This window comes from Sceloporus occidentalis, unplaced genomic scaffold, assembly GCF_023333645.1.
Source record: "Sceloporus occidentalis isolate IW3139 unplaced genomic scaffold, rSceOcc1.0.p SCAF_14, whole genome shotgun sequence".
In the NCBI taxonomy this organism is placed as follows: domain Eukaryota; kingdom Metazoa; phylum Chordata; class Lepidosauria; order Squamata; family Phrynosomatidae; genus Sceloporus; species Sceloporus occidentalis.
The window spans coordinates 18,097,321-18,110,388 of NW_028316994.1; the positions used below are offsets into that span (position 1 = coordinate 18,097,321).

The following is a 13,068-nucleotide window of genomic DNA, read 5'->3' on the forward strand; positions in this document are numbered from 1 at the left end:
CCCATTTTGTTTTTTCTTGTTGTATAAGTGTACTAAATTTATCTGCATGGCACATCTGATGTCTGGTTGTAATGACTCAGGTGCCAAAGCGCTGGCATTTGTTAAAGGCCAGACGGCAGGCGATCGCGTAAGTCCTAGATGAAGCCTATGAGGTTGCCACAAAGCAAGGGGAACATATGGAAACCTATATCCACATATAAAAATTGGCAATCCTGTCAAAGCTGCTCTGGAAAGTTAGCTAGCTAGCAGTTAGCTACACCACTGAATATTTGGAGGCTTTTCAGGAGCAATGATAGGTGGGAATCATATAGCCCTCCAGACATTGTAGGACTGCATTTCCCAGCCTTCTGCACCATTGTTGATGCTGGCTATGAGGAGGATGGGGTTTGTAGTCCAGAAATCATTTGGAAGGCTGCATCATTCCCAGCCATTTACACTACTGTAAAATTGTGTACGCAGTCAAAACTTCTTTCAGGGCTCAAGTAAGGTCTTTGGGTTAGTGAGCCTCCCTGCTGTATCTATTTGTTAAATTATATAATGCTCAATAACTTCAATTCCCCAAGGAATGAAACCACTTGAATCATAAAAATCGAAGAGAAAACAAAAACGGAAAAAGCAGTAGGGAACATGGATGGGGAAAATGCAGCCTGCAGGTCACACACAGCTCCTAAAGAGTTCCGATGATGATGATGATGATGATGATGATGATGATGATGATGATGATGATAGGGACTTTTTCCTGAAAACCACATGGCAACACACATACACATGCATGAAAATATGCAAAACACTCCCCATCTCTAAATATGTCTGTTTTTATTGGAGTCCCTCTCAAAATAGCAATGGGAAGTGATAGAATAATATTTCTGGTCACCATTTGGAGAGGAACTCTGACCGAAAATGGTGGCGTTTTGGCACATTGTTGAGGGAGAGTGCTTCTGGTTGCCCCGATCTCTACTTGGTAGCTTCGCCTGGATGTAAATAAATGCCAGAATATAATCAATGCAGAATGGGAAAAGGAAAGGGGGGATAGGGGATCATGCAGCCCTTTGGATGTTGTTGGACTACAGCTCTCATCAACTCAAGGTGGAGTAATGAGTAATGGAGGAGGATGGGAGTTGTAGTCCAGCAAGATCGGGGGAATGACACACACATTCTGTACCCTGCTACATTTCACAAATTAAAAACAGACGTGTGTGGCCAAGCACCATAAGAGTGTGGTCAAGATAGCAAAGGTTATTAATGAAGAGCAAGCAAGGGGATGCTGCAACAGTTTGCGTATGCCTGAGCCTCCAGGGAAGGGGAAGATCCTTTTGGAAAAGTAGGGTATAAATAAAATCTGTATTATTATTAATATTAAGATTCATCCCCTTCCTCTTCCAGTTCCCTCTGGCTGAGTTAAGTGAGTGCAAATTACTTTTGCCCTCTGAGCTCAGTTTGCAGCAATACAAGTAGGCTGAGGACAAAGGGGTAAAATGGGAGGAGGAGAGAGAAACCGTGACATTTTGATAGCAGATGAAAAAGTGGGATGGCAGTGGATTGGTCAGAACTGGCCTCATGAAATTGGGAAAATCGAAGAGTATGGCATTTCCTCTCCTGGCTTAAAAGCATGAAGCTAATTTTTAATACATTGGGGCAGTAAAATGCATCCGCCGCTAAGAAGGTCCTTGGCAGGCGAGATTTCTCAGGCTGACTCAAGCAATCTCTTGCAGCAACGGCGGCATTGCGGACATATTTACCGTTTTTGCGAGAACTCCAGTGAAGGACGAGACGACGGGCGAAGTGAAGGACAAGATAACCGCCTTCATCGTGGAGCGGTCCTTTGGCGGGGTCACATCGTGAGTAATACGGGAATCCAGTTCTTTCCACCATTAAACCCAATAAGGCAGTCCACTTCACCTTTTGGGCTGATACCCATCCCTTATTGAAGGCCTATTGAGAAGTATGACCCATGGCAATATCTGCAATGGGGGGCCAAGGTGTGACCCCCCAAAGCACAGCCCCAAAGCCATCAGATTCCTCCCGCCATTTGAAATCTGTCTGTCTGTCTGTCTGTCTATCTATCTATCTATCTATCTATCTATCTATCTATCTATCTTTCTGGTTGTTAGGCAGTTTTCCACCCCCAAATTCTAAAAAATTGAAATATCTCTCCTAAGAATTAATGACTGGCTGTGATTAATTTATATGCATTATTCTGAGCTCTGCCTCTTTTTGCCTTTTTTGCTCTGAGGAATGTGGCCCCTGAAAACTTGAAACCCAGCCCTAGCGCATTAAGAGATTCCCCATTTCTTACCTGAAATGAATGACAAAGTGTTCTCTCTAGGCATTTCTAGGTCCTCCAGCATGACTCTATGGTCAGCTTCTGGCAGAAGAATATCATAGAGTCATGGTGAAGGACCTAGAAAATGCCTAGAGAGGACATTTTTTTCCTGGTTGTGTATAACTGAAACTGTATAATATGAGAATGTCATAATACGGGACTTGACTGTTAGATTATTTGTTAGATGAACATATTTGTTTATTAATTAGTTATATTTATAATACATATCATAATAAAAACGTTATCTGTTTCTTAACATTTTATCAATTTTATAACTTTATAATACATAAAGTATTTTAAAATACAAAATGTATATTTATTTATTATTTATAATATATATGTTATTAATAAATATTTATTATGATATTGATATATTAATTATATTTTACATACATATGTACATGCATATTTATTTATTTATTTCATCAAAGGAAGAAGCCATCTTGCTGTGCCTTGGTTTATATGCTCTTTTAATGGTTTTTAATTGTACTCTTTTTTAATAATTGTTGTTCGCCGCTTTCAGTCCCTATGTTGGGAGAAAGGCGGAATATAATAATAATAATAATAATAATAATAATAATAATAATGGTGTTTTGTGTTTAATTTGTTGTTTCCCACCTTGATCCATAGGAAGAGGTAGGTAAGAAATAAATGTCATTGTTGTTATCATCATAATTAGTTACACAGACCTTGGGAAAGTTGCCCTTTTTATGAGGAGCGGACTTACGATTCCCAGTATCCACCAACTGCCTGGTGCTGAGAGTCACAGTCCCCTAAAAGTAACTTTCCCAAGCTCTAGTATTATGTGATCTGTAATGTCTTCCTTCTTTCCTGCACTTCCTAGCGGACCCCCGGAAAAGAAAATGGGTATCAAGGCCTCCAACACAGCCGAAGTTCACTTTGACGGGGTCCGCGTCCCGGCCGAGAACGTCTTGGGGGCGCCTGGCACTGGGTTCAAGGTTGCCATGAACATCCTCAACAATGGGCGTTTCGGGATGGCAGCCGCCCTGGCCGGCACCATGCGCGGGATCATCACCAAAGCGGTGAGTGACCCTACCAAGCGTCTTGGGTATACCCCAGCACTTGGTTCTTCCATATTTTGTGACCATCAGTACTTGTATGTAATTTACAATAGACTAAGAGGTTAAATGTAGGAAAGGTGTGATAAGCAAGACAGGTGAGTGCAGCCATGTTGCAAGAAATGCTGAATCCCTCTGGAGCTGCTGTAAAAATCTTAAAACTAAGATGGTGGCAGCATAGAAGGGATGTGCAGGAATGTTGCTGTGAAGACTTTGAGGAGCTTATGCAGGAGAGAATGCTCAATGTCTTGGGGACTGTGAGGCTGTACAGAAGGGCAGCATGCATCCGCCCCTTCTTCAGATGGATTGAGGCCACAGCAACCTCATGCCGTGGCCCCGATTCAGCCTCTGGAGGGTGCGAAAAGGAGCCACAAAATGCAGCTCCTTTTTGCGCCCTTCAAAGGGGGCCATAGCCACAGTGGCATGGCTCTATGGAGTCCCTTTGGCGCTGCGTCATTTGGACGGAGGTGCGTCATGATGCTGCGCGCTGTTTAGCATGGCGAGTGGTATTGGAGCCCTGGGGGGGCGGGTCGAGCGTGCGTCATCCAGATGCTGCGCCCTGACTCTGCCCCCAGGCCAGCACAAAGTGCCAGTCTGTATAGGCTCTATGTTTTTCTGAACTGCAGCTATGAGTCCGTGGAGTTAATGGACATACTTTCTTTGGACAGACAGAAGAAACAAAGAATATATACCATATATACTCAACTATAAGTCGACCTCATATATAAGTCAAGGGCAGGTTTTGGGGCCAAAATTATGGATTTTGATATGACCCGTGAATAAGTCAAGGGTAAAACCTAGGGGCATATAACAAAAGATCTAAAGTGGATGAACCAAAGGAAAACAACGCCAAAGAACTTACAAAATTCCAGCAAGCATAACTATTTCTGCTCATACTAAAGGCTGGATGGATAAGAGACTAGAAGGGAGTCAATGCTTCCAAGGCGGATTAAACTCTTGCATTGTGTGTGTGAGAGAGTTAAAATACAGTACTTACATTGACCCATGGATAAGTCGACCCAGGTTTTTTGGGTCAATTTTTTAACCTAAATTTCTAGACTTATACATGAGTATATACAGTATGCATTGTGTATGAACTTAATACATGTTGTTCTGTCATTACAACCTGCTGAGTAAACAATACTCATCTTCAGCTCTGGTATCAGTGCTCTGTTTCGACACATGGGTTTGAGAGTGAAACTGCTGGACAAACTTTAACAGTGCCTGGCCATTTAATTTTGCCTGTTCTTCCTTCCCTACCTAAACTCTCCCTCCTCTTGTCCTGATCCATCACCGCTGGGCTTCACTTTCTCATTTTCTCATTTTTCCTCCCTCCCTTGGCCATCATCCCAAAAGGCGGATTTTGCAGCAAACAGGACACAGTTCGGAGATAAAATACACAATTTTGGAACAATTCAAGAGAAGCTGGCACGGATGGCGATGCTCCAGTATGTGACGGAGGTGAGGAAAGACACATGGCCCCATGAAAACTTCTGCAAGGGCTAAATTTTTGCACAGAACATGTAGACTTTGTTGTTCATGGCTATAGGACTTCACCATTTTGTACATAAAACACATATAAAGTAAAACACACATAAAAAGCCAGTTACAAATCAACTCAGTGTGTCATTTGTGTTTATCAAAAAAGCAGGAGAAGGACTGGAAACATCCAAGAGATATGAGGAGGAAAAGAAACAAAGTTGAAGGATGTTGAAAAAAGAGATGGTTTTGTTCTTGAAAATAGCACCGGATATTTTGTTTTATTTACTGCCTTTTTCCCGCAATGGGACTCAAGGCGTTTTACAGTAATTTAGAAAATATTAAGATTAAAACATTAGTTTATAGACGTATGTTCTGGTAAAGGCCTAATCCAATTGTGCAACCCATCAGAGGTTGCTCAACCGCAGTTCCCAGTGAGCATTGGGTAGGACTGGTGGGAGTTGCAGTCCAACCACATCTGGAGAGCCATAGGATTCCCACTCCTGGATTAGACTTTCAAAAGAGTAAAAATGGACCCCCACTTTGAACATCTTGTAACCCCACCCGCCCATCTCTGATAAGTTTATTTTAATTGATGATTTTGATGTTAAATCTAATTGATGCTTTAGGGGAGGGAGGTAATAATATTGTTGTATTGGATGGATTTTTATTGTATGCTGCCTCTATCCCGATGGAGAAGCAGGGTAAAAATAAAGCATCATCATCATCATTATCATCATCATCATTAAAAGGCCAAATAAGCTGTTTAGCCATTTTAAAATCTGTTTGCAGCCCCAGTGTTAGGAGAATTAAATTGGAATAGGAATCAAATTCAATAAAGGATCAATTCTGCTTTTTTTCCTTCCGCAGTCCATGGCTTACATGATTAGCGCAAACATGGATCAAGGGGCTTCTGACTTCCAGACTGAGGCAGCCATCAGCAAAATCTTTGGCTCGGTAAGTTAGCAGCAAAGGTGGGAGGCCAAGATAATGGATCTTTTTTGGCACGTTGTTGTTGTTGTTGTTGTTGTTGTGTGCTTTCAAGTAATTTCCAGATAATGCCAACCCTAAGGCGACTTTATCCTGAGGTTTTCTTGGCCAGATTTGTTCTGAGAGGGTTGCTCTTGCCTTCCTCTGAGGCTGAGACAGTGTGGCAAAGACAAACCCACTCGCAACAAACCTTGCCATGACAATCGTGTGATAGGTTTGCTTTAGGGTCACAGCCTGATTTTAACATGCAAAGTCTCCTTTTGTTACAACCTTGTTTGCTCTTGCCTTGAACAATGTGCACACGTTTTACAGACTAGAAAGAGTGAGACCGTTCATTCTCTGTCCTTTTTAAAATGTTGTTGTTATTTGCAGGAAGCTGCCTGGACTGTCACTGACGAATGCATCCAGCTCATGGGGGGAATGGGCTTCATGAAGGTGAGAAAGCCAGGGAAATCACCTCCTCCACACATACAACACACAACACACACACACCCCATAGATGTTTATACCAAAGGCTGGAATGCTTCTTTCCCCCCAAACTGGCTTGCTGAATTTAGTCATTACAGTACGCCTTCTGCATTTGCGGGGGTTAAAGGTGAAAGACCTCTGTGAAAGTGGGGAAAAAAACACAAACACTATTATTATCATTATTATTATTATTATTTGCCTTAGAGAACACTTTTCTAGGAATATCTAGGTCCTTCCATGCGGCTTCTGGAGGGCATTGACCATAGAGCCGTGTTGGAGGACCTAGAAATTCCTAGAGAGAACATATTAATCAAAGCTGCAAATGCAGAGGGCTGACAGTATTTTGTAGACCTTATGACTTACTCATAATATATTTTTAGCAAAATTATACTTAACAGGTTATCTTCATCTTTAACTTTACAACGGGCCCTTGGTATCCTCTGGTTCCAAGACCCCTCCATGGGTACCACAATCCATGGATGCTCAAGTCCCATTATATACAGTGGGATAGTAAAATGGTATCCCTTATTGATAAAATGGCAAGGTCAAGATTGGCTTTTGGGAATTTATATTTTTTGGAATATTTTGAAACTTGGGTGATAGAATCCGTGGGTGCAGGATCCGTGGATACAGAGGCTGGCTGGAAATCAAGGTGGCAGACTTGTTCCTCCACCTGAGCCTTGTCCCACTCATGCTATCTCTTCAGTGTTTTAAATGGACGCAGATGAACGTCACGGTCCAGTTCTTCCAAAAGGCAGACGTTTGGGGAACAGAAGTGCCACCCCTCTAGTGATGCCCCTTTAGATGGTCTGTCTTGACCAGAGTCTTTTTTAATATTTTCAATGTGTTCCCTGAACTCTCCAGGACACTGGCGTGGAGCGAGTGATGCGCGACCTACGGATATTCCGGATCTTTGAGGGAACCAACGATATCTTGCGACTGTTTGTTGCCCTGAATGGATTCCAGGTCTGATGCTGGGGGTGAGGATGGGAAACACAGGAGCCCAAAGGTAGAGAAGGGGAGGCTGGAGGCAGAATTTAGGGAGGTGAGGAAAAACGTCTGCGGCAGCTTTATCAAAAGTGCAAGGCAGTAGGAAAAGAGGAAAGCCGTATTGCAGAGGGATTGATTCACTTCAGGAAGCTACTCTCTGTTTGCAAAACTTCACTTCCAGGACTCTTGGAGGTCTCTCATTCGTAAGGTTCCCAGATGTCAAAGCAAACTTGATGGCAAATAACATCAAGCCTTCTCCCATCTTGGCACCTTCCACCTTTGCTGGCTTGGAGAAGGCTGTCTTAGTAACGCCACTTTCTTTTTTCTCAAAGGGCTCAGGCCCTGGAAGCCTCTTCCTCCTTCCTGCCTTGTGATGATTCCAAAAGTTGGAGAGAGATAGGACAAATTTAAAACCAAATTTGGGCTTCTGTGGCAGCCTAGATGACAGGTTATGGTTAGCCCTCAACTTTCGGGGGGATTAGAGATGCAGGATTCCCATGAAAATGGGGAAATTGTGAACAGAAGATGCTATTTCTTTTATCTGGGAGAACACTTTTCTTGGCATTTCTAGGTGCAACCCTTTTCTAGAATTGTGCTGGATGACCTAGAAATGCCTAGAGATAACATTTTTTCCCCGGCCGCATAGAGCGCCAGTGTGGTGCAGTGGTCTGAACATTGGGCTGTGACTCTGGAGACCTGGGTTCAGTTGCCCACTGATAGGGTCACCATAAGTCAGTAATGACTTGAAGACACAGAGCAACAAATAGGGCAGCAGCGCAGACGGCAGCAAATGCAATAATCTGCTAATAAATCCTTGAATGCTTAACATGCAAATGTTGAGGAATGACTGTATTTCATTTGTTAATGACACTTCATGCCTCAGGAGCCCAATGTTGGTGGAAGTAGTCCCTAGTAGTGTTCTGAGTTGTCTTCAGTTCAGGAGGTTGCAGCTTCAAGCACTGAGCCTCTCCCTGATGTTTTTCTGAAGAATGCAGGCAACCAGCTCCGCGGATTGCAGCGTGCCATGAAGAATCCTCTTGGGAACGCCGGGTTGCTGGTCACCGAGGTTGGGAAGCGAGTGCGCAGGTACGGATCTGGTGCACCTACTAGCAGGCAGATGGACTTTAGAATCCTTATCAACATTGTGGCTGCCCAGCGGCCTTGAAACGGCTATGTTATGTTCAGAAGCCTCTGCTAGACGGCAGATGCTTTGGCCTGGCACTTCATGGATAGCAGCTAGAAGCAGACCTGGGCTGCATCTGCACTGCAGAAACAATGCAATTTGACACCACTTTAACTGCCATGGCTTAATGCTATGCAATCCTGGGATTTGTAGTTTATTGTGCCACCAGAGCTCTCTGGTTTCACAAAACTACAAATCCCAGAATTCTATAGCATTGAGCCATGGTAGTTCAAGCAGTATCAAACTGCATTAATTCTGCAGTGCAGATGCAGCCCTTCTTGTTAGCAACTTTCTTGAACCAGAATGGAAGTAGCAAATTCCTCTGGTCTATATTTTGAGATCAGACTGCCACTAAACATGAGGGTTCATTATTTAGGGATTTTTGCAAGCTCAGAATGGAGGTTCCCAAATTTCTCTGGTCTGGTTTGTATTCCGCTCTGGGCCCCACAACAAACTCCAACTCCCAGAATTCCATAACCGTGAGCCAGGGCAGTTAAAGCACTGCCAAAACGGGTTATCTCTCCAGTGCGGCCTACGTTTCTTTTTGGTACATTCTGTGGCTGTAGAACTGGTTACCCCAGTTCAAGGTGGGTTTGTGTAAGTGGGGTAGGTAAAAGAAGTTGGGTTGTGGGTCAACTTCATGCCCTGTTTGTCTGCCTCTTGACCAGGAGAGCCGGCTTGGGAACCGGGATTTCGCTCACGGCCGTCGTTCACCCAAGCCTGAGTTCGAGTGGCGAACAGGTAAGTGGGCACAGCCAACTGTTTTCTTACATTTCGGAGAGAAAAACACATTGCAAATAATAACAAAACTAAACAGAATTAAAAAAGGGCCCACCCTTGTGGTGACCCTAGCAGGCCATTTCTAAATCTCTCTATGGGTGCATCTACACTGGAGAAATAATGCACTTGGACACCACTTTAAGCACTGTAGCTCCATCCTGTGGGATTCTGGGGTTTGTAGTTTTACAAGGTAACTTTTTTGTAGTTTTTAAGCTTTTGGATACAGTCAGCCCTCTGTATCTGTGGATATTTTTAATGCATGGATTCAAGCACAGTTTAAAAATATTTTAGAACTATATAAATTCCCAAAAGTAAAGATTGATTTTGCCATTTTATATAAAGGACACTATTTTACTATGTCATTGTATTTAATGGGACTTGAGCATCCACAGATTTTGGTATCCGCTGAGGATCCTGGAACCAAACCGCAGCAGATACCAAGGGCCAACTGTATTTTTATATCATCTTATACTGTTTTTAGTTAGATGATTTTAATAGTTTTTTTCGTTTTTAGTGTAAAGTTATTAAAATGTTCTTTTTTATCTGTGAACTGCCTTGAGTCTCTTTCTGGGGGAAAGGTGGCATACAAATGAAATAAATAAATAAATAAATAAATAAATAAATAAGGTCTTTATAACCTTCCCTGCCAAAGAGCACTGGCGCCTCACCAAACTATAAATCCCAAGATTCTGTAGGATGGAGCTGTGGCAGTTAAAGCATTGTCAAACTGCATTATTACTATTGTGTAGATGCACCCTGTGAAAGCAAGGCCTTCTCAGTGGCTACTTCCAGGCTATGAAATTCCCTTCCTAGAGAGGTTCAGTTGGTTCCCATCTTACATTGGCAGGTGAAAATCATTTTATTCCGAAAGGGAATTGGGAATTTCCAAGCCTTAGTGTGGTTCTCAATCTTTGTTTCTCTGGGTCTCTTGGACTCCAGCTTCCAAAAGCCCCAGGCAGTTTTGCCAAATGTCAGGAATTCTGAGAAGTCCAAAATACTTGGAGGAAGATGGAGAAACACAGCTGTGCTATGTTTCCCCTTTGGTTTTACAGGTTTCCAATTTAAAATGAATATAATCAGTTCAGGTAAGTCTTGCAGAAGGGACATTTTGAACCTTCTAGAGACCATCTGAAGCCTCCCACTTTTCTTATGATTTCCATTTTGTTGGCCAAACATATAGATCTGTGCTTTTTCAAAATGCTGGAGGGAGCTGGTGAGGAAGGCTTATCTGTCCTCCCCTTTTCTCTTTGTTTTGCTCAGTAAGGGATTCTGGAGGCAGTGGCTCCTTCCCTTGCCTCTTGTAGGCCAGCGCACACAACTAGAGTTGCATTGCCTGGAGAAGAATCCCATTCATTCCCAGGTCATTATTTATTGGAGACTTGCCGCTGCAACCTGATACTGAAAGCTTGTGTTTCTCTTCTTTCTAATGCTGATACTGCTAAAAAGCTTCTGCATATAAAGAGGGCAATGTAAAAAAGTGGAGGGCTAGTAGGACACAAAAAGACTTTGCAGAAAGGGACTTCCTGTTTTTATTGTAGGTGGGTGGGTTTGTGGGATATTGTGTTTGACTGTATTTTAATGTTCTTTTAAAATTGTCAGCCACCTCAATCTAATTGGAGAGGTGGAATATAAATAATAATAATAATAATTATTATTATTATTATTATTATTATTATTACTATTATTTGTCAGAGGCTTTGGTAACAGAGGCATGCCTATACTTCAGTGCCAAAACATAATCCTGTTTAATCAATTGAAACCTTCTCAGTAGTTGCAGTGTTGGAGTCATCTTAAAGGGCAGCTCCATGTAGAGTGCATTGCAGTAGGGGCTGCCATGACCATGTCCAAAAAATGCCAATTAGGGCTGCATCCATGTCAGAGAGAGAAAGGGAGATTCTTTCCTTCCATCATGGTCTCTACAACCCTTCTAGCATCTGTGTCACCATCTCTTCCTTCTTTTTCTAGACGGTTCGTGCCATCAATCTCTTTGCCGGTGTGGTGGAAGAGCAGCTCCTTAAACATGGCAAGAAGATCATTGGTAAGTCCCCTTTTAACTGATCCCATTGAAGAATGCTGAACCTGTTCCCATCCTTAATCCTATGACATGACAGTTAATAAAAAAGACATGCAACCCTACAGCCCTGTACTTACTTTATGTATTTATTTTATTCATTTATATCTGGCCTTTCTCCCCGGAATAGGGACGCAAGGCGGCTCACAGCAGATTTCAAACCATACAAATTAAAAACAATACAGAAGCATTAAAAGTATGAATATAACATTTAAAAAGGCCATTAAATGATTTATGAAGTTAAAACATTATGCATGAAAAAGCTGTGTATAAACCTGAAAATCCAAATCGGACAGCATTTGGAAGCCCAACTTTTGTCAATTTGTAAAAGTCTGAGAGTACCTGTTAGGATTGCTGGCCTTAAAAAATCCTCTAAAGTTTATGGGATCATCATAAATCAACCAGCAGTTTGAAGGCACATGCAAACACTGCTTTTAATAAGTCCAAGATAACAATCCCAAACTCCTTAGAAGCCAGAATCACTAAACAGAGACTGCTGTACTTTGGACCTAACATAAGAAAACATGGCTTATTAGGAAAGATAGTAATTCTTGGTAAGATGGCAGTCGGAAAAGAGGACGACCACATTGCAAATGGATGGACACACAACAAGGAAGTCACAATGGCTTCCCTGAGTTTGCAAGACCTGAGCAGGCTTGTTGCTAACAGGTTGATTTGGAGGCTTCTCATTTATAGGGTGACCGTAAGTCAAAGTCGACAGCAATTAACAGCTTTTAATCTTCGTTTTGAATTAATATTTTAAAGATTGTTAGTTTAATGTTGTTCTAATCTCAATTTTTATGTGCTCTTAATCGTTGGCACTTTATTGCACCTTTCTGCCTTTCATAAAGCAGAGGAGGTCCCAATAGGAGAAAAGGTGAGGAATACAGAAAGTGATGGATTATGGAGAGATAGTTAGGCAAATGCTCTGTTAAAATGCATCCCATGCCACCTGCTCCCATCCATATTCCGGAGCCTCCCTGGTATAAGTACTAATGTGTTTGTCTCTCTTCTCTTTCCTCTCCCAGATGAACAGTTTGTGTTGAAACGCATCGCCGACAGCGCCATCGATTTATATGCCATGGTGGTGGTCCTCTCAAGGTACATCCCTCCTCCTGAGGTTTGCTACTTCTTTTTGGCATGGTTGCCCTGGATGCTAAAACGCATCTACATGTCCAACACACATTCCTTTACTCCTGTTTCTGTTCAGCTTAATGGCAAAATTAACTCTTCTGGGTCCAGTGTCGTGTAGTGGTCTGAGCACTGGACTAGGACTCTGGGAGACCAGAGTTCAAATTCTTTCTTGGCCATGAATATACATGGGGTGAACTTGGGCAAGTCACACTCTCTCAGCCTCAGAGATTTGTCTTATTTTTCCTCTTTTTCTCTCACAGAGCATCCCGGTCGCTGGAGCAAGGGCAGCCCACAGCCCAGCATGAGAAGATGCTCTGTGACACATGGTGCATTGAGGTGAGCCATCTGTCTGTCTTTTTGGCAAGGGGTCTGCAGATTCATAGCATTGGAAAGTACAATGCTCCCTTGTTTTATGCGGGGATCCATTCCGCCCCTGCCCCCCGCGTATAACAAAAACTGTGTATGCTTGCGCTGTGCCAGAAGAAGCGGCACTGCTTTCAGTGTATTCTGAAAGCAGCGTATAATGCACCCGCGTATGACGCGGGTGTACTGTACTCCTAAAGAACATCCA

General features: G+C 42.6%; 1 protein-coding gene across 1 annotated transcript in view; it reads left to right on the forward strand.

Annotated features, from left to right (window-relative positions):
* Positions 1–13,068, forward strand: part of LOC149304342 (very long-chain specific acyl-CoA dehydrogenase, mitochondrial-like) — a 28,144-nt gene that overhangs the window by 13,704 nt on the left and 1,372 nt on the right. The window contains exons 9-19 of the mRNA XM_089479750.1: positions 1,713–1,838; positions 3,168–3,366; positions 4,759–4,863; positions 5,752–5,838; positions 6,244–6,306; positions 7,204–7,305; positions 8,318–8,415; positions 9,181–9,253; positions 11,258–11,330; positions 12,392–12,464; positions 12,758–12,833. Of these exons, the coding sequence (XP_089335876.1) occupies positions 1,713–1,838; positions 3,168–3,366; positions 4,759–4,863; positions 5,752–5,838; positions 6,244–6,306; positions 7,204–7,305; positions 8,318–8,415; positions 9,181–9,253; positions 11,258–11,330; positions 12,392–12,464; positions 12,758–12,833 (1,075 nt within the window). The remainder of the gene's footprint in view (positions 1–1,712; positions 1,839–3,167; positions 3,367–4,758; positions 4,864–5,751; positions 5,839–6,243; positions 6,307–7,203; positions 7,306–8,317; positions 8,416–9,180; positions 9,254–11,257; positions 11,331–12,391; positions 12,465–12,757; positions 12,834–13,068) is intronic.